The sequence below is a fragment of the Podarcis liolepis genome (genome assembly GCF_965112155.1).
Source record: "Podarcis liolepis genome assembly, chromosome: 14".
In the NCBI taxonomy this organism is placed as follows: Eukaryota; Metazoa; Chordata; class Lepidosauria; order Squamata; family Lacertidae; genus Podarcis; species Podarcis liolepis.
Genome location: NC_139569.1, coordinates 10452792 through 10471774, shown reverse-complemented (window position 1 = coordinate 10471774; position 18983 = coordinate 10452792). Strand labels below are relative to the sequence as shown.

General features: G+C 47.8%; 1 protein-coding gene and 1 long non-coding RNA gene across 2 annotated transcripts in view; both read right to left on the bottom strand.

Annotated features, from left to right (window-relative positions):
• Positions 1–1998: 1998 nt before the first annotated feature.
• On the bottom strand, positions 1999–2899 carry LOC310693765. The gene is made up of 2 exons (XR_014519379.1): positions 2547–2899; positions 1999–2362 (listed from the first exon to the last, which is right to left on the bottom strand). It is a non-coding gene; the product is annotated as an uncharacterized lncRNA (long non-coding RNA).
• A 1486-nt stretch (positions 2900–4385) lies between these two features.
• Positions 4386–18983, bottom strand: part of MYH16 (myosin heavy chain 16) — a 58039-nt gene continuing 43441 nt past the window's right edge. The window contains exons 36-44 of the mRNA XM_083474119.1: positions 17589–17725; positions 15843–15946; positions 14307–14499; positions 13241–13444; positions 11978–12103; positions 11251–11421; positions 9830–10030; positions 8062–8294; positions 4386–4776 (exon numbers count right to left, since the gene is read on the bottom strand). Coding sequence (XP_083330245.1) covers positions 8088–8294; positions 9830–10030; positions 11251–11421; positions 11978–12103; positions 13241–13444; positions 14307–14499; positions 15843–15946; positions 17589–17725 — 1343 coding nt within the window. The 3' untranslated portion in view covers positions 4386–4776; positions 8062–8087. The remainder of the gene's footprint in view (positions 4777–8061; positions 8295–9829; positions 10031–11250; positions 11422–11977; positions 12104–13240; positions 13445–14306; positions 14500–15842; positions 15947–17588; positions 17726–18983) is intronic.

The following is an 18983-nucleotide window of genomic DNA, read 5'->3' as shown; positions in this document are numbered from 1 at the left end:
TCCAGTCTCTTGATCAGTTCAAGGATATCTCAATGGTGTCCTTGACCAGATGGCCACCTGACCCCCTGCTTAAGCACAGGAGGAGCCAAGGCAGACTGTTCTACTGTTGAACGGCTCTGACAGATCAGAGGTTTCTCCTACTTCCCTGCCATCCATTGGCTCTAGTCGTGTTTCTCATAGAACTCTGGACATTTCACAGGGAAACCAAAATGCTTGTTTACAAAGCTATTGTACTACCAACCTTACGGTATGCTTGTGAAACATGGACCACTTATAAATGCTATCTCCAGCTCCTTGAAAGATTCCATCAGTGGTGTCTCCCAAAAAAATTACACATCACTTGGGAAGACAGGCGAACCAGTGTACTGGAAGAAACAAGATCACCAGTGTTGAAGCAATGATTCTTCAACATCAACTTCATTGGACTGGTCATGTTGTGCGGATGCCTGATGATCGTCTTTCAAAGCAACTACTCTATTCCAAACTTAAAAATGGAAAGTGTAATGCTGGTGGTCAACAAAAGAAGTTTAAACAAGGCAATTATTTTAAAATGTAGTATAAACACCAACAATTGGGAAACACTTGCCTGCAAGCACTCCAGTTGGAGAACAGCCTTTACCAAAGGTGTCACGGGCTTTGAAGACACTCAAACTCAAGACGCAAGGGAGAAACTGTTGGGAATGCCATTGCACCCTTTGCTGCAGACTTGGGATTGTTGCGTGTCACATTTCTGCTTACATTCCAGCACAGATTGCTGGCGTGAGCAGAACTTCCACTCTGTATTGCTTTTGTTTTTAGTCTCACTCCGAGAAAACGGCAAGGAGAGATGACATGTTTTTTGTCCTGATTTATGTATAATAAATGCATAGTTTAGTATGTGTCTACAGCCTCAAGCCTCTTCTGTTGTGCAGTTTACACTGCTGAGTAAAGTGTGCTCAAGTCTGCAAGCTTGAGTCGCTGATGCACGTTGGAGCAGAGGTCGATGAATTTCTGCAGCGGCAAGGCTGAGCGTGCTAAGAGGAAGGCACGCTTGGCAAATCCACATCGTGATCAACTCCCGCCCAGAAATCAATGTCCCCACTGTGGATGGACATGTGGATCCAGAATTAGCCTCTACTGTCACATTGTTAAAATCAAGACACCTTACTTGGCTACGAGTGATTGGTAAAGTACCGTAAATTTCGCTCTATAACACGCAGATTTTTTGTCCTAAAAAGTAAGGTGAAATGTCTGTGCGTGTTATTGAGCGAATGTGTGGTCCCTGGAGCTGACTTGCCGGAGCGCAGGGACAAAATAGGCAAAAATAAGATCGGGCGGGCGGGCGGAGGGAAGAGGGAAGGCAGAAGCTTTCCTGCATTCTGCCTCAGGGTCTTACTGCCCACCCGCTTCTGTTGCTGCGTTTGCTCAAACTCAACAAAGAGCAGGGAATCCCCTGCCCTCTTGGCAAGCAGAGGGTTAAGGAAAGGATCCCATCCTTCCTTCTAATTCTTCCCTAGTCACACACACTGCGTGCAGGCTCCAGCCCACCACCTCCTCCTCTCTGTGCTCTAGGGACTCGCAGGCAGCCGAAAAACACGCAAGTGGGAGAGAGAGAGAGAGAGAGGGCTGGCTTGGGTGGTGGTGGGGGGGACGACGACGACTTTGCTTTACAATGGTAGGTTTCTCATTTCTTTTCCAAAAGCGGAGAGCCCTGCCCCCAGGCCCCTTCCAAATTACAGCTTCTCCAAGCAATGTACTGCTGGAGGGAGACAGTATGCTTGCTTGGAAGAGAAACCCTGCTTCCCTGCTCGTAAGTAACAGCAGGCTGGATTGCAGAGTGAGACATGGAAATCTCTGGATTTATATGCTGTATATCAAATATCTTAATCTATACTTTCTACACGCGGCTGGTAAATCAGAATTTCCTGAGCCAGGAGGATTACAGCATCTCTCCTCTCCCCTTCATTAAAAGCCTCATACTCTTCTTTGAAGAAGTATAACGTGAGAATGTTTTATATATATATATATATTTTAAAGTTCTTTTCCTCATTGTCTGCTATACACTGATAATTGCTGCCACAATAACAATTGATTGAAAATGGAATTTAGTCCCCCCCCCCATAGAGAGCTGTTCTTCAAACGTTTAGCCTTAATACAGTGGCTGATGTAATACCCTTCTGCTTCACTAGGCATTTTATATAGGGACATTAAAATTGATTTTCTACATCTTGGCAGATGAAAAAAAGTGTGTTACATGCCCTATTGCCCAAAAGTGTGCAAGCACAGAGCAAAGGTTGCAGTGACAGAGGTGGCCAAAAAAGAAATACCGTAAATAAAAAAGAAATCATACTTCGTATATCCTGTCTGGCTTGGGGGGGGGGGACTTTTGCTTTCCTTCCCTCCCCATTTAAAACGTGGTGACAAAGCACGGATCCACATGGATCCTCAGGATTTTTGCATTGGGTCACCCCAAATTCACTATCAGATCACATTACATGTCCATGGCTACAGTCTGTACCAAAAAATCACGCACCCACTGTTGCCTGGGGCTGCAATGGTGCAAAAACGTGGTTACAAAGCATGGATCCACAGGATCTTTGCACTGGGTCACCCCAAATTCACCATCAGATAACATAGCATGTCCATGGCTACAGCCTGCACCAAAAAAATCACGCACCCACTGTTGCCTAGGGTCGCAGTGGTGCAAAAACGTGGTTACAAAGCATGGATCCACATGGATCCTCAGGATTTTTGCATTGGGCTACTCCAAACTCACTGTCAGATCACATGTCTGTGGCCACAGCATGAACCACAAAAATCATACATCCACTGTTTCATTTAGAATATTTTTTTTCTTGTTTTCCTCCTCTAAAAACTACGTGCGTGTTATGGTCGGGTGCGTGTTATAGAGCGAAAAATATGGTAAGAGTTTTCAGATCTTATACACACTTGCTTGGGAGCAAGCACAACTAAATTTCAGAGCTTACTCCTGCATATAGAATTGTGCTGTCTTACATAGATTTCATTGGGTGCAAGAACTACTGAATTTAATAAAAGCCTTTGTTTTTAGTGCCCATCCCTGCTCCTAAGCAAGTGCACATAAGGATGACCATCTTTAATTCTCCAGATAAATCTGCAAAATTGGGCATCAATAGTACACTAGGTGAGAACATGAATGACTGCCCTGTTTCTGCATTGATTTGTGGCAGGAGTGTTGTTTTTTAAGGTTTTTACAGATTAAAAGCTTTGCAACTAGGGCAGCTAAAAAATGCATGAATGGAACGCAGTGCCATGTGAATACAGTATTATTTTTCAAGAGGTATTTTGTTGGTGGGGAAAATGAAACACTTCGGAGCTGTATTTGAGTCCCTACCCACCCCAAGCAGGAATATATAATGCAGCAAATCTTAGCTGGCCAGAAATATTTTATGGTAATCTCTCAACTTTCCCACTTAACTTTGTTTCTCTAAGAACAGGGGAGAGGTTGCTGGAATGAAGTGTGGAAAAGATAAATGGTGACATGGATTGGTTGGATGCAGAGAAATGGTGGGGGGAACCCCCAGAGGAAGAAAAATCAGAGCCCTGGGAATGGTGGTGGGCTTCCCAGGAAGAGGAAGAAGGACTGGGAGGAGGAGGTGTAGGAAGCTGAAGAGGTAACAGGGCCTAGTTAGCAAGGAGAGTGTGATGCTATATATAGCATCAGGGGGAAAGAACCCCCAAAACAACTTATCCCTGGCAAATCACCCTAATTTGGATAGCATTTCCCTTCCCAGAAAATGTTCTCATGCTCGGAAAACCCACATAACTGTATTTATCTCACATTGACTTCTTTCTGAATAGGCATGTGAAGCAGGTACAGTGGTACCTTGGTTTTCAAACGCCACAGAAGCCGACGTTTTGGTTTTCGAATGTCGAAAACCCGGAAGTAAATGCTTCCGTTTTCAAACGTGCCCTGGAAGTCGAACGGCTTCCACATGTGTACACGTTATTTTTTCCCTGTTTTCTGCATACCACCCTTTGCGCCTTCGTTTTCGAACGTTCCAGAAGTCAAACGGTCTTCCGGAACAGACTACACTTGAAAAACCAAGGTACCACTGCATGGGGAACCTCTGGCCTTCCAGATCTTTCTGAGCTAGAACTCCCTTCATCCCTGACTTGCTGGACTGATGGGAATTGTAGTTCCACAGCGTCTGGAGGGCCAGAGGTTCCCCTTATCTGTAGTATTTTTATATATTTTATTTAAGTATTTGATGCACCCTTTATTTTTTATCATAAGCTGCCCCGGGCGTTTATTTAAAGGGCGGGATACAAATCAAGAAAAGCAAACAGTTCCTCTCTTCAAAATCGTTGCTAAACCAACATATCCATGCACAGTTGTGGAAAGAAAGAAAAAGAGCTCACCAAGGTTGTTTTCTATGGGATTAAGCTTTATTAAGACTATGCATTCAGGACTATTTTGCAGGAGACAGCTGAGGCCTCGCCTTCGTAACATTTTCCGTCCTTGACATGAAAATGCAAGCAGGGTGCACGGAGAACAGACTTGTTCCAACTCAGAAAACATATCAATATAACCTTCTTGGTAAAGAAAATACGCTCCGGGAGAAGGGATGGAGTTTCAAGCTCCTGTATATGGTGGATGCTTTGATAACCCCCATTTCTCCCCATTCTCTTCACTTGCAACTTCCCCTCTGTCTTTTTCTCTGCGGGTGTCTTTTCCATTGCCTTAAGCTGCTCCAGTCCTCTCTAGGGAAGCCGTCCTGCAAGAGGCAGCTGCATGGAGACGCTTCGTTGATCCACCTGCAAAGTTAAGCACAGTTCGGACAACGTCAGTTGCAAAAGGATAAGAAGGGAGAGCAGAAGGGCAAACACGGAAGGGGCAAACAAACAAGAGCCAGTGGAATAGGGGGTTGGACTAGATGACCCCTGTGGTCCCTTCCAACTCCACAATTCTTTGGAGAAGGAATACAGAAAAAGATCCTGATTCATGGACAGTCACATACCCTCCAAGTGTCCCTATTTTCCAGGGACATCCCTGATTTAGAGAAATCAACCTAGTTTCTGATTTGATCCCGGAAAGTCCTGCTTTTGCTTAGGATGCCCCTATGTTCATTGGAGAAATGTTGGAGTGTATGGCGTTATCTGACACACACACCCCGAGCCATCTGAAAGCAATCCTGCTTAGGGAAGTTTTAATAATAATAATAATAATAATAATAATAATAATAATAATAATAATAATAATTCCCAGCCACTCTGGGCAGCTTCCAAAAGAATATTAAAATACTATAATACATCAAACATTAAAAGCTTCCCGAAACAGGGCTGCCTTCAGATGTCTTCTAAAAGCCTGGTAGTTGTTGTTCTCTTTGACATCTGACAGGAGGGTGTTCCACAGGGAAGGCGCCACTACCGAGAAGGCCCTCTGCCTGGTTCCCTGTAGCTTTTCTTCTCGCAGTGAGGGAACTGCCAGAAGGCCCTCAGTGCTGGACCTCAGTGTCCGGGTAGAACGATGGGGGTGGAGACGCTCCTTCAGATATACTGGACCAAGGCCGTTTAGGGCTTTAAAGGTCAGCACCAACACTTTGAATTGTGCTCGGAAACGTACTGGGAGCCAATGTAGGTCTTTCAAGACCGGTGTTATGTGGTCTCTGCGGCCGCTCCAAGTCACCAGTCTAGCTGCCGCGTTCTGGATTAGTTGTAGTTTCCGGGTCACCTTCAAAGGTAGCCCCACGTAGAGCGCATTGCAGTAATCCAAGCGGGAGATAACCAGAGCATGCACCACTCTGGTGAGACAGTCCGCAGGCAGATAGGGTCTCAGCCTACGTACCAGATGGAGCTGGTAAACAGCTGCCCTGGATACAGATTTGACCTGTGCCTCCATGGACAGCTGTGAGTCCAAAATGACTCCCAGGCTGCGCACCTGGTCCTTCAGGGGCACAGTTACCCCATTCAGGACCAGGGAATCCTCCACACCTGCCCGCCTCCTGTCCCCCAAAAACAGTACTTCTGTCTTGTCAGGATTCAACCTCAATCTGTTAGCCGCCATCCAACCTCCAACTGCCTCCAGACACTCACACAGGACCCTCACTGCCTTCACTGGTTCTGATTTGAAAGAAAGGTAGAGCTGGGTATCATCCGCATACTGATGAACACCCAGCCCAAATCCCCTGATGATCTCTCCCAGCGGCTTCATGTAGATGTTGAAAAGCATGGGGGAGAGGACAGAACCCTGAGGCACCCCACAAGTGAGGGCCCAGGGGTCTGAACACTCATCCCCCACCACCACTTTCTGAACACGGCCCAGGAGGAAGGAGCGGAACCACTGTATAACAGTGCCCCAGCAACATTTTAAAAAATGTTTAATGTTTTATTGTGTTTTTATATACATTAGAAGCTGCCCGGAGTGGCTAGCGCAACTCAATAAGATGTGTGGGGCATAAATAGTAAAATAATAATAATAGTAATAATAATAAATTTTATTTATACCCTACCCTCCCCGGCCAGAGCTGGGCTCAGGGCGGCTAACACCAATAAAATTTCAGAAAAATATAATAAGAAAAAAAGAAAATCAATTTAAAATACAGGTTAAAATGCAATTTAAAATGCAACCTCATTTTAAAAGTCAAAACCATAAGGGGAGGGAAACATAAAGGTCAGAGTAAGTCCAAACCAAAGGCCAGGTGGAACAGCTCTGTCTCGCAGGCCCTGCGGAAAAATGTCAAGTCCCGCAGGGCCCTAGTCTCTTGTGACATTCCATTATGGAATGGGACGTCCCTATTTTCATTGGAGAAATGTTGGAGGGTAATGTAGTCAAAGCAGAGCAATGCCCTTTCAAAATGTGTTGGGGAGGGGAGGAGTTTATTGGTTTGTTTTTGTTTTTATGATGTGTTTTGTGTTTTTATATTGTGATTTGATGTTGCAGCTGCCCTGAGACCTGCGGGTATAGGGCGGGATACAAATATTATTATTATTATTATTATTATTATTATTATTATTATTATTATTAATCCAATTGGCCACGGAGAGAACAGGATGCTGGACTAGATAAGCCTCTTCTTGTGCTCCTAATTCTCTTCCTGCTCAGCTGATCTGTGCAGATCATCTGAGAAGGAGTTGAACTGAGCACGCAAGCCCATGTAAGACTGGGGGTGAGAGAAGGTGGGGTGAGGTCACACCTATTTCTGCCACACCCACCACTTCCACAGAGGGTTAGCCAAGAAGGACCTTGAGCCCCGTCCCCCCAAAAAAGTAGCCAGCCCTAGTGTTGTGTACTAAGCTTGGATCCTAGAACAATAGGCAAGTAGGATCCTAGAATGCAACAACTGATTGGCCTGCAGGAAAAGACCAATCAGGCTCCAGGAGGAAGCTAATCAGCCTATTAGGCAGGTAGGATCATAGAATGCAACGACTGATTGGCTTGCAGGAAAAGACCAATCAGGCTCCAGGAGGAAGCTAATCAGCCTATTAGGCTGGTAGGATCATAGAATGCAACGACTGATTGGCTTGCAGGAAAAGACCAATCAGGCTCCAGGAGGAAGCTAATCAGCCTATTAGGCTGGTAGGATCATAGAATGCAACGACTGATTGGCTTGCAGGAAAAGACCAATCAGGCTCCAGGAGGAAGCTAATCAGCCTATTAGGCTGGTGGGATCCTAGAATGCAACAACTGATTGGCTTGCAGGAAAAGACCAATCAGGCTCCAGGAGGAAGCTAATCAGCCTATTAGGCTGGTAGGATCATAGAATGCAACGACTGATTGGCTTGCAGGAAAAGACCAATCAGGCTCCAGGAGGAAGCTAATCAGCCTATTAGGCTGGTGGGATCCTAGAATGCAACAACTGATTGGCTTGCAGGAAAAGACCAATCAGGCTCCAGGAGGGAAGCAGAATCAGCCAATCAGACGGGACTCGTTGTGTAAATAATGTATGTAAAATCCTGAGGTTTGGGGGGCAATTCAATCACTGTTTTACAAGCCGCAATAAAGAGCATGAAATCACTACAGGACCCCGAGTATATTTCACCGAGGTTAAAGGGAGCCCCTCCAAGATCACTTAAAAACCAGGGCAGAAATAGCACACCTACCAGCTGCAGGTTCAAAGAGACGGGAGCTATTCCTCAGCCGTTGACTTGGAGGAGCTGGAGGACTTGGCCACCTGGATTATTTCTACGGAGGTGAACGCTTTCCCTGCTGAGACTCTGTGCCTCGTGCGTAGTTTGTTCAGGGCCGACTCGGCCATCCCAGCCCTCTCTTCAGCATCGTCCAACTCATGCACAGTCTTCCGGTACCTTGCCAGACTCTGGTTAGCCTGTTCTTCCTATAGGGAGTTGAAGTGGGGGGAAAGAGTTTGGTTGTTTTGTACTGGGCGCCTTGAGAAACAGTTTTCGGCCTGCGTGCCTGCGTTTAACTGTTTCCCCAAACCTCTCGTAGCAGGAACACATCCGATCCTCGCCATATATCTTTGCACATTTCTACCACTTTCACATTCGTAGCTGTTGGGAGTGTTGCGAGTATCGACTCTGCGTTAAGTGGAAATGCTGACTCGCAAGGTGTGAGGTGTGAGTCAGCCTCACAAGCGACGGGGAGATGGCTAATAGGTTTAAAGCAGTGTTTCCCAAACTTGGGTCGCCAGCTGTTTTGGGACTACAACTCCCATCATCCCTAGCTAGCAGGACCAATGGTCAGGGATGATAGGAATTGTAGTGTGAATTTAGGATGATGTAGACTGCAACTGGAATAAAAGCTTTACTTGGAACAAGGGGTGACTCCAGAGTGCTTCACGGGCTTGCTATCCATCGGTAACAATATTCCACTGGTTGTACCACTTTTAACAGTCAACCTAGGTGCCAACTCCTTGAGGCCCTGGGTGCCCAAGCACCCACAAAGTTCCCCATGAAGGGGCCAGGCACCCACAAATTTCAGTGCCAGGGCCGTGCACGCTGAATGGCACCCACGGTCTTGGGCACCCAAAGTTGCGGGGCCAAGCTGGAACTCCTGACAGTTGAGGCTCCCCCCCCCCCAATCATGGGAACTGTAGTTTACACCCACACAGAGCTGCAGTTCCCAGGATTCTGTGGGGGGAGACTTGTGTTTTAAATGTGCTTTAAAATGCGTGTTGTGGATGTGACCGAAGCCGAAATGCATTGTTCCTAGAGTATTATTATTATTATTATTATTATTACACTGGGATCCCTGATGTTAAGCAGAGTGAGGTGGCAGATGGCGGCAAGTGGCAGCGACGTCACAGCTGCACATCATGCGCCCTTGAAGCAAGCCTGATGGCCCTCTCAAATAAAAGGGCTTCTTTTATTCCTTATGTGTTGATTTTTATCGCATTCCAATTTGAATTCCGTGGAATTTAGACTGCAGTGCAATAGAGCAGAACACAAGAAACGAAAGGAGCAATTAAAAATACCGTATTTTTCGCTCTATAAGACGCACCAGACCACAAGACGCACCTAGTTTTTGGAGGGGGAAAACAAGAAAAAAAATATTCTGAATCTCAGAAGCCAGAACAGCAAGAGGGATCGCTGTGCAGTGAAAGCAGCAATCCCTCTTGCTGTTCTGGCTTCTGGGATAGCTGCGCAGCCTGCATTCGCTCCATAAGACGCACACACATTTCCCCTTACTTTTTAGGAGGGAAAAAGTGAGTCTTATAGAGCAAAAAATGTGCCAATGTTCAATGCAACAAGATGTTCCACCTCCCACCTTCAGCCACAAATCCACAGGTCACAAGCCACCTGCGGACCACAGTTTGGAAGCCCCTGTTCCATATGTGATTCCCCACCCCCTAGTCAATGTGGGAGGCAGGGGAAGAGAGGAATAATGCTCAAGGCCACCCCTGGTACATACAGCTTCCTCGATCTGCCTCTTGTAGGTCTTCATCTTGCTCTGCAGCTTCTCCACCAGCTCCTGCAAGCGCTGGTTGGTCTTGTGGTCCTCCTCTGTTTGGAAGACCAGCTCCTTCAGGCGACGCTCGTTCTTGTGCACGATTTTCATCGTCTCCACGTGGCGCTTCTGCTCCGAGTCCAGCTCTGTTTCCAGCTCCTTGATCTGGATGGGGGAGATAGAGGCCGTGGAAATGTAGAAAGCTACCTTAAACCGAGTCAGATCCTTGGTAGCTCTCGCTCTGGACTGTCTACACCATGGGTAGGCAAACTAAGGCCTGGGGGCCGAATCCGGCCCAATCGCCTTCTAAATCTGGCCCGCGGACAGTTCGGGAATCAGCATGTTTTTACAATGCTTTTATTTATAATTCATCTCTGGGTTATTTGTGGGGCCTGGCTGGTGTTTTTACATGAGTAGAATGTGTGCTTTTATTTAAATTGCATCTCTGGGTTATTTGTGGGGCATAGGAATTCATTTATTCCCCCCCCCAAAAAAAATATAGTCCGGCCCCTCACAAGGTCTGAGGGACAGTGGACCAGCCCCCTGCTGAAAAAGTTTGCTGAGCCCTGGTCTACACTGACTGGCAGCAGCTGTCCAGGGCTTTGGGCAAGGGGCTGAACCTGGAACTGCCAGCGTGCAAAAAGGATTTCCTACCACAGGGCTACAGCCCTTTCCAAAGGACCTAAGACAATGTCTTATACTGAATTCACTGGGTGACCGTGAGTTCTAGCATTATATGAAAGAGAAAGAAAGAGAGAGAGAGAGAAACCTCTCTCTGTCCAATTCCTGCACATCATTCGATGGACCTCTATGATTTCCCTGAGGGGCAGATGGGACTTGTCAGCCTGGGAAGGCAGCCCATCTAGGAGAAGGAAAACTCTGATCCTAAACCCCTGCTGCCTTGCAGGACATATTCAGGAGGAGAAGCAGCTAAGGAATAACCCCACACAAATCCAGAGTGGAGTCCCTAAGACGGTTGGATGGTGTGTTGTATGGCTCCTTCTGGCAACTCTTGCAGCCAAGCTGTTTCCAAACATCTTGCTCTGCTTTCCTTTGGACCACACCAGCCAGGTCTTGTCATGTGAGAAGCCCAGGACTTCCATACACCTTGCCCTGGCTTGTGCCCCAGGGAAGTCGCTTTGGTGCTGCTAACACAGCAGTTTGACTCCACCCCTGGAAGCACACTCCATTGTTTCTTGAGACGGATGCCGATTTAAAAAAAAGTAATGATTTCTCCTCTTAACTGCCTTTTCTGCGGCCCTTAGGGTTCTCTGCTCCCGGCAGGTCTGGGGTTAATCTGAAGATTCAGCACCTCTCTCTGCATCTTTGGTCTGGAAACATATTTTGGGGACGAGGTCAGAGGCAAGGGGGAAGCGTCCTCCTACCTTGGTCTCCAGCTTCATGATGGTTCGCTTCCCTCCTTTCAGGGCCATTTGCTCAGCTTCCTCCATCTTGACTTGCAGGTCTTTTATGGTGACCTCGTGGTTCTTCTTAATCCTCTCCAGGTGCATGGAGTGATCTTGCTCCTGGCGCAGCTCCTCTGCCATGCGGGTCGCCTGGAAGGGGTGGGGAGGGTAAGAAGTAAGTATTAGAATCACCAAGAGCAGCAAGCGTCAGAACTCGGCTCCCTCTCATGTATTCAGATCAGCCTAACAGAAGGAAGGGGAATGCTAAGTGATACTCAGGGCTGTGGAACACAAGTAGCTGGCCTCAACCTGTTTATTGAGCGTGCATCCTGATATCTTTGTAGGAAAGTGAGGCAATGCTATCTACTGTATTTGATTGTCTCTGTGTACTTTCCCCATAACTTTCCTAACTGCAAATAGCCTGGTTTTTGTTTTGTTTTTTTAAATTGTTGTACCAGAGCACTTTAATCCAATTTAATTGTGCAAACCTTAATTTTTGGTGCACAGTCCCTTCTGCAAAATAGTGATAGCCTGGAGTTGACCGAGGTGTCATTAAAAAATAAACAAACATGAATGAAGAGTATGAGATTCCTCATCCTTTAACCTCACATTAGTGATACACAAAGGATCAGCCCTTTCTATTTGCCACCAAAAAATAATAGGCTATAATTATCACTGAGCCTTATTCGGCAGGGATGCAACTCACATCAGCCACTGCCTTCTTTGCTTTCTCGTCCGCCGTTCGGAACTCGCTGATGAGCTCCTCATGATCATTAGTGATGCGCTGGAGGTCAGATTCCAGTTTCCTCTTGATCACCAGCAGGCTTTGGTTCTGCAGAGGGAAAAGAAGAGTTTGGGGTAAGCAATTGCGTACGTCGTCGCAGAAATGCAGAGCCAGACTGCCTGTTCTGGTGCCTGAATGCTTCTTTTTTATTGCATGCTTTGAGACAGTTGCCTGTAATGATGGCCGGTGCCCACTGGGCCTGATAGGACAGAAAGCAAGGAGAACAACAACAGGCAGCACCAAAACCAGTGACAGGCAGAGCCAGCTTAGTCTAGTTTGGTCCCTGCCTCCCTGCTGAGTTCTGCAAGGGGCTATAATGCGACTAAGGAGGAAAGTCAACAGGGAGTGCCACCATCTGGACCGGCGGCAAGTAAGAAGGCAGATGGACAGTATCAAAGAGTGAGCCAGCAGTAAATCACACCATTCCAGGTTGGAGTTAACTCTTTATTTGCCAAAACATTATATTCACAGACTTGGCGGAGAGTGCGGCCTAACAAGCAAAGCAGCTCCTTCCCGTTAGGTCTTAGACATAAATCAGTTGCCAAGACTGAAAGTCCCCACCTCCCCACAGCTGTCCCCTCATCTCCAGGGTTTTTTCCCAAACAATTTGAGACTGTTCCTGTATGAGGCTAATTTCTCCTCCACCCTCTTCATGCCTCTGCTGGTTCTGGGAGACCAGCAGGGAGGGTAGCTTTGTCACAGCAGGAGGGAGAGACACCCATGACTCTTCACCACCTGGGCTCACCTCTGCCCCTTGGCCTCCCTCCTCTCCTGCTTCTGCCTCTGATTTTGGACTTCTATCTGCCACAGACTCTCCCATCTCACTAAGCCCTGTTACTCCTTCAGCTTCCGACACGTCCTCTTCCCAGTCTGACTACTCGGCGGCATCCCACCACCACTGCCCAGCCTCTGAGCCTCCTTCCCTTCTGGGTTCCCCAGCCAGTTCCTCCCATCATTCCTCTGCGTCCAGCCAGTCGATGACTTCTAGGGGCTGGCTAAGGGCGGTCAGACTAGTGAAGCAGCGCTGCCTCATTTGCCCTAATGAACCGCTCTCCATTGACCGGTCTAAGCAGGGCATGCGTCTGCTTAGTTTCACCAATGGGTTCAACATGCTGCACATCAAACTGCCCAGCTAGTCAGCCAACCCACACCCAAGACAGGCAGGTGACTATCCTCTGTCCCCACCTGGACATTGAGTTCATTGTGCCTCTCGGAGACCTCCACCAACTCCTGCTCAAGCAGTTTGCGGGAGCGCTCGCTGCCCTCCAGGCCGGTGCGAACTTCCTCCAGCTCCGTTTGGAGAAGGCTGAGGCGGCGCTCCTGGAGGTTGTACTGTTCCCGGAGCTCTTCATGCTGGCGGGCATCCTCGTCCATCTGGATCTGGAGGTCCTGCAGGTGGAAAAGTAGCCAGTGGAGTCAGGCTGGGGACCACCCCAGATCCACAAGATGGGTTGCACATACAGCACTGTACCTAATATTAGTCACATTCATTAAGGTCCAGCTCCGAGGGCCTTCTGGTGGTTCCCTCACTGCGAGAAGTGAAATTACAGGCAACCAGGCAGAGGGCCTTCTCAGTAGTGGCACCCGCCCTGTGGAACACCCTCCCATCAGATGTCAAGGAGATAAATAACTATACACCTTTTAGAAGACATCTGAAGGCAGCCCTGTGTCTGAAAGTCTTTAATGTTTGATGTCTTATTGTGTTTTTATGCCCAGAGTGGCTGGGGCAACCCGGTCAGATGGGTGGGTTACAAATAATGAAATCAGCAACATCGTTTGGTGTGGCTAACTCAGTTCCACTCATTTCAATGGGTCTACTCTCAGAACTTGGATAGCTACAACCTGTACCTAGGAAGCTGCCTTAGGCTGAGTCAAGCTGTTGGCCTATCAAACTCCATCTCATTTACACTGGTTGTAGACCAGTCTGCCCACACCCCAATCTGAACTCTGCCAAACTGTACATAATCTGCCCTGAAAAGAGCCATTGCTCAGTGTAGGGTGTTGGAAAGAAAGGCGTTTCGGTTCACATTTTGACTGGGCAAGAGCCTTGGCTCAGCGGTAGAACAAGCAAGAAGACCACAGAAGGTCTTGAGATCAACCTTGCCAGCTCTGTCTGAGGAGAGCAAGCAACCCGGGGGTTTCTCCAACTTGTGTTAAGCTGCAAAGCTTTTCCTCAGAAGACCATCCCCTCCAGGCAACGGTTTCTCTTCCGCCTGACTTCTCCCTCCCTTCCTCGTGATCTTTTTCTCACCTTGATCTGTTGCTGGAGTTTCTTCAGCGTCTTGACTAGCTCGCTGTTGTTTCTGTTGGCGTGGTCCAGCTGGATCTCCATCTCGTTCAGGTCGGTCTCCATCTTCTTTTTCAGACGGAGCGCCTCAGCCCGGCCTTTCGCCTCCATTTCCAGGCTGGATTGAAGAGCCTCAATGGCCCGCTGGTGGTTTTTCCTGCCGGGGAGAACAAAGGCATCCATTTGTCTCAATCCACCCCCCTTAGTTTTTTATTTATACTTTTCAAATTTATACCTTTCATTAGTTTCACAATCAATTTAACGTTTCAAAATCTGACTTCCTCCCCCCCTCTTTCTGCGGTTCCTTAAATTTATTTTTTAATATCTTCTGCATACCCAAATTCATTTAACTTGCTCGTTTAATTATCTACTGTAAATATATACTTTTATAAAACGGCAGGTTATTACAATAATCCTGCTAATGTTTTTATCTGTTTACAATTTATCTGTAAATATTCAATAAACCATTTCCATTCTTTTATTTTAAAAAAATGTTTGTTATCTGGATTTATTATTCTTCCAGTAAGTTTCGCCATTTCTGCATGTTCCATAAGTTTTTATATCCATTCTTACTTCTTCTAGTGTCTCAATCCCTCTCAGTCATGAAGCTCAGTTGGGGATCTTACACTAGTCTGTCTCTCTCTCTCTCTCTCTCTCTCTCTCTCTCCCCCCCCCCCCCCGCTTTCTTCCTCTCTCTCTCTCTCTCTCTCTCTCTCTCTCTGCCTAAGCCTACCTCACTGCATTGTCATGAGGATAACATTTGTGCTGTGCCAAAAAAATTATCCTGCATTTCGTCATTGTACATTACTGAATAAAGAAATGCCGTCTGAAAATGATCAAAGAGGATTGAAATGGTCAATGAAAATCTCATGGATGGGATACGGGTTTTTGATGCAGTTACCTTGCCAAGTCTCCTTCCTTTCATTTTAAACCTCCTCACCTAGCATCCTGCCCTCTACAGCCTCCCCAGGTGCCTGCACTCCCACAAAAGGCCAGGGGAAGTTGTCGTGAACTCCCCATTTGGGCTTTTTCGAATCGGTCGGGGAATGCTGGCAGCGGTGGAGGCTGCAGAAATGTTTACTAGAAAGAAAACCACACACACACACACACACACACACACACACACACACCATCAGCCACTTTTCTAGACCAAGGAAAGCTCAAAGTCCCACAACCACTGATATCCCAAATAAGTTAACAAGTGTTCCAAACAGAACAGCTATAAAATGAGAAGTAATGCTCACTGGCTGGCAGTGTGGAGCAGTGGCTAGAGTGCTGGACTAGGGACAAAGAGACCAGGGTTCAATTCCCCACTCAGCACATTGGGTGACTTTGGGCTAGCCACCGTCTCTGCCTAACCTGCCTCGCAGGGTGGTTGTGAGGATTAAAACAAAGATTAAAAAGGGGAGAACCTCATCTCTCTCAAATACTTCTTTTTTTTGTTGTTCCCAGTTTTAACCTTCCGCTTCCTGCCTCTCGCCCACGTTCTGCGCTCCATACCTTGTGGCTTCAAACTCCTCCTCCTTCTCATGAATCCTCCTGTCAATGTCTGCCTTGACTTGCGCCAGTTCAAGCTGGATGCGGATGAGCTTGCTCTCTTCCACCTGTCGGCAGAAACAAGGAGACATGTGGATGACAGGCTCTTTAAATAGTGAAAACAGACTACTTTAGTAGGGACCGATCAGCTATGGGTGTCTGAGCGATGTGGGGCAAAGGACTTGGAACCCCCTTCAAGCTCGGCAAAGGAACATAACTCCCAACACTTTACCTTAGACGCTCAGGTGCCAATCAAGCTTATTCTTATTTTCTTTTTCATGTACCATTATTATTTTCTCTCTACCTCATAGCACGGGCTTCCTCAACCTCAGCCCTCCAGATGTTTTTGGCCTACAACTCCCATGATCCCTAGCTAGTGGGACCAGTGGTCAGGGATGATGGGAATTGTAGTCTCAAAACATCTGGAGGGCCAAGGTTGAGGAAGCCTGTCATAGCATATCCAAATCTTAAAGGTAAAGTTAAAGGGACCCCTGACCATTAGGTCCAGTCGTAGCCGACTCTGGGGTTGCACGCTCATATCGCTTTATTGGCCGAGGGAGCCGGCGTACAGCTTCCGGGTCATGTGGCCAGCATGACTAAGCCGCTTCTGGAGAACCAGAGCAGCGCATGGAAACGCCGTTTACCTTCCCGCCAGAGCAGTACCTATTTATCTACTTACACTTTGACGTGCTTTTGAACTGCTAGGTTGGCAGGAGCAGGGACTGAGCAACGGGAGCTCACCCCGTCACGGGGATTCAAACCGCCAACCTTCTGATCAGCAAGTCCTAGGCTCTGTGGTTTAACCCACAGCGCCACCCGCGTCCCGAATCTTAGGATCAGTCAAAGGCTACTAGCCCGGCTTATGGCTATTCTCTGCCACCATGGTCAGAGGCAATGATGTTTCTGAATATCAGATGCTGGGAATTGCAGCTGTGCAGAGTATTGTCATGCTCAGATCCTGCTTCCAGGCTTCTCATAGGCAGCCGGTGGGCCACCCGAGTGCAACAGCAACTCTCCCTCTTGCAGTTTCCTGCAACTGGCCTTCAGAAGCACCACTTCCTCTGACTGAGCAGGAGACCAATGGAATATGGATGACGATGCTCTTTGCAGGGCTGGAAATGCTGAAAAAATGAGGCTGCTCGTGTTTTTCGTGTTGGCGTTCATCTGTCTCAAGACACAATGGAGTGTGCCTCCGAGGGTGAAGTCAAACCGCTGCATTTGCAGCACCAAAGTGACCTCCCCGGGGTGCAAGCCTGGGCAGTGTGCATGGAGGTCCTGGGCTGCCCACATGACAAGCTGCACCCACCCACCCTTGACCTCACTGATGTGGTCCAAAGGAAAGCAGAGCAAGGTGTGTGGCACCAGCTTGGTTGCAGGAGTTGCTGGAAGGAGGTGTACAAGACGCCATCCAACTGTCTTGGGGACTCCACTCTGGATTTGTGCAGGTTTCACTCCTTAGCCTTTTCTTCTCCTGAAGATATCCCGTAAGGCCATGGAGGTTTAGGATCAGAGTTTTCCTTCTCCTAGACAGGCTGCCTTCCCAGGTTGACAAGCCCCATCTGCCCCTCAGTTCCATCTACAGCACATGCAGAAACTGCCTTCTTGACCACTGGACCCTCTACTGGTCTTGTCTGCTCAATACTCCAGAGCCTGTCTTCACATGCAGGGGAAGTCCTACTAATGCTTAATAAGTAAACAAGGAATCCTTACCTCCAGGGTCGATTCCGCTTCTTCCAGGGCCACCTGCAGCTCGTCCTTCTCAAGCTCCAGTTTCTTCTTCATCTTCTGCAGCTCATGGACACTCCTTCCTCCTTCGCCCAGCTGGTCAATCAGATCTTTAATCTCCTCTGAGGGGGGAAAAAGCACACACACAAATCTTTTCAATGCTTCCGTTGCAAACGGGGGTGTGTGTGTGTGTGTACAAATCTCTCCATTTCCGCTCCACCACACTTCTCATTCTTCCGCACCAATTTGTGATTTAAAAACAACTCATGAAAACTCATCAACGTTTAAGTGCGAATCTCTCCTAAGAAGCAATTTTTGCATGTAGTTTTGCCTAACAGGCACACATTTGTATGTGGTTTCCTCCAATGAAATACATTTTGTATGTTTATTTTCACTTATGTGACGCTGTGGGTTAAACCACAGAGCCTAGGACTTGCCGATCAGAAGGTCGGTGGTTCAAATCTCCGCTACGGGGTGAGCTTCCATTGCTCAGTCCCTGCTCCTGACAACCTAGCAGTTCGAAAGCAGGTCAAAGTGCAAGTAGATAAATAGGCATCGCTCCGGCAGGAAGGTAAATGGCGTTTCCGTGCGCTGATCTGGTTCGCCAGAAGCGGCTTAGTCATGCTGGCCACATGACCCAGAAGCTGTACACCAGCTCCCTCGGCTAATAATGCGAGATGAGCGCCGAAACCCCAGAGTCGGCCACAACTGGACCTCATGGTCAGGGGTCCCTTTACCTTTACACACTTTACACACTTTATTCTAGGATAGAGGTCAGCAACCTGCGGCCTAAGAGCCACAAGCAGCCCATGGGGGTCGTTTAAATGCCCCCCGAGCCACCCCCGAAACAAGCCACCTGCTCGGCGAGTCCCTGCACGCTGCGCTAAACTGGCACAGTGCAGAGTGGAGACTCGCTTCTGCAGCCCTTCTGTGGGCGCAGACATGATCTGGCCCACGGAGCGATCTCCCAGGAGTGAACCGGCCCTGGCGAGGTACACCTTGCCGACCCCTGCTCTAGGATATGCATTTTTGGAGATGAATAGGAAGAGCTTGGATTTGATATCCCGCTTTATCACTCCCCTTCAGGAGTCTCAAAGCGGCTAACAAATCTCCTTTCCCTTCCTCCCCCACAACAAACACTCTGTGAGGTGAGTGAGGCTGAGAGACTTCAAAGAAGTGTGACTGGCCCAAGGTCACCCAGCAGCTGCATGTGGAGGAGCGGGGAAGCGAACCCGGTTCACCAGATTACGAGTCCGCCGCTCTTAACCACTACACCACACTGGCTCTCATGTGTTACTTTGCTTAAGAACTGCAAGGCAAAATTCATGGAAGCGCAAATTTCGAAGAAGGGCTGTATTTCTATCTGTGTCTTGTATTTCA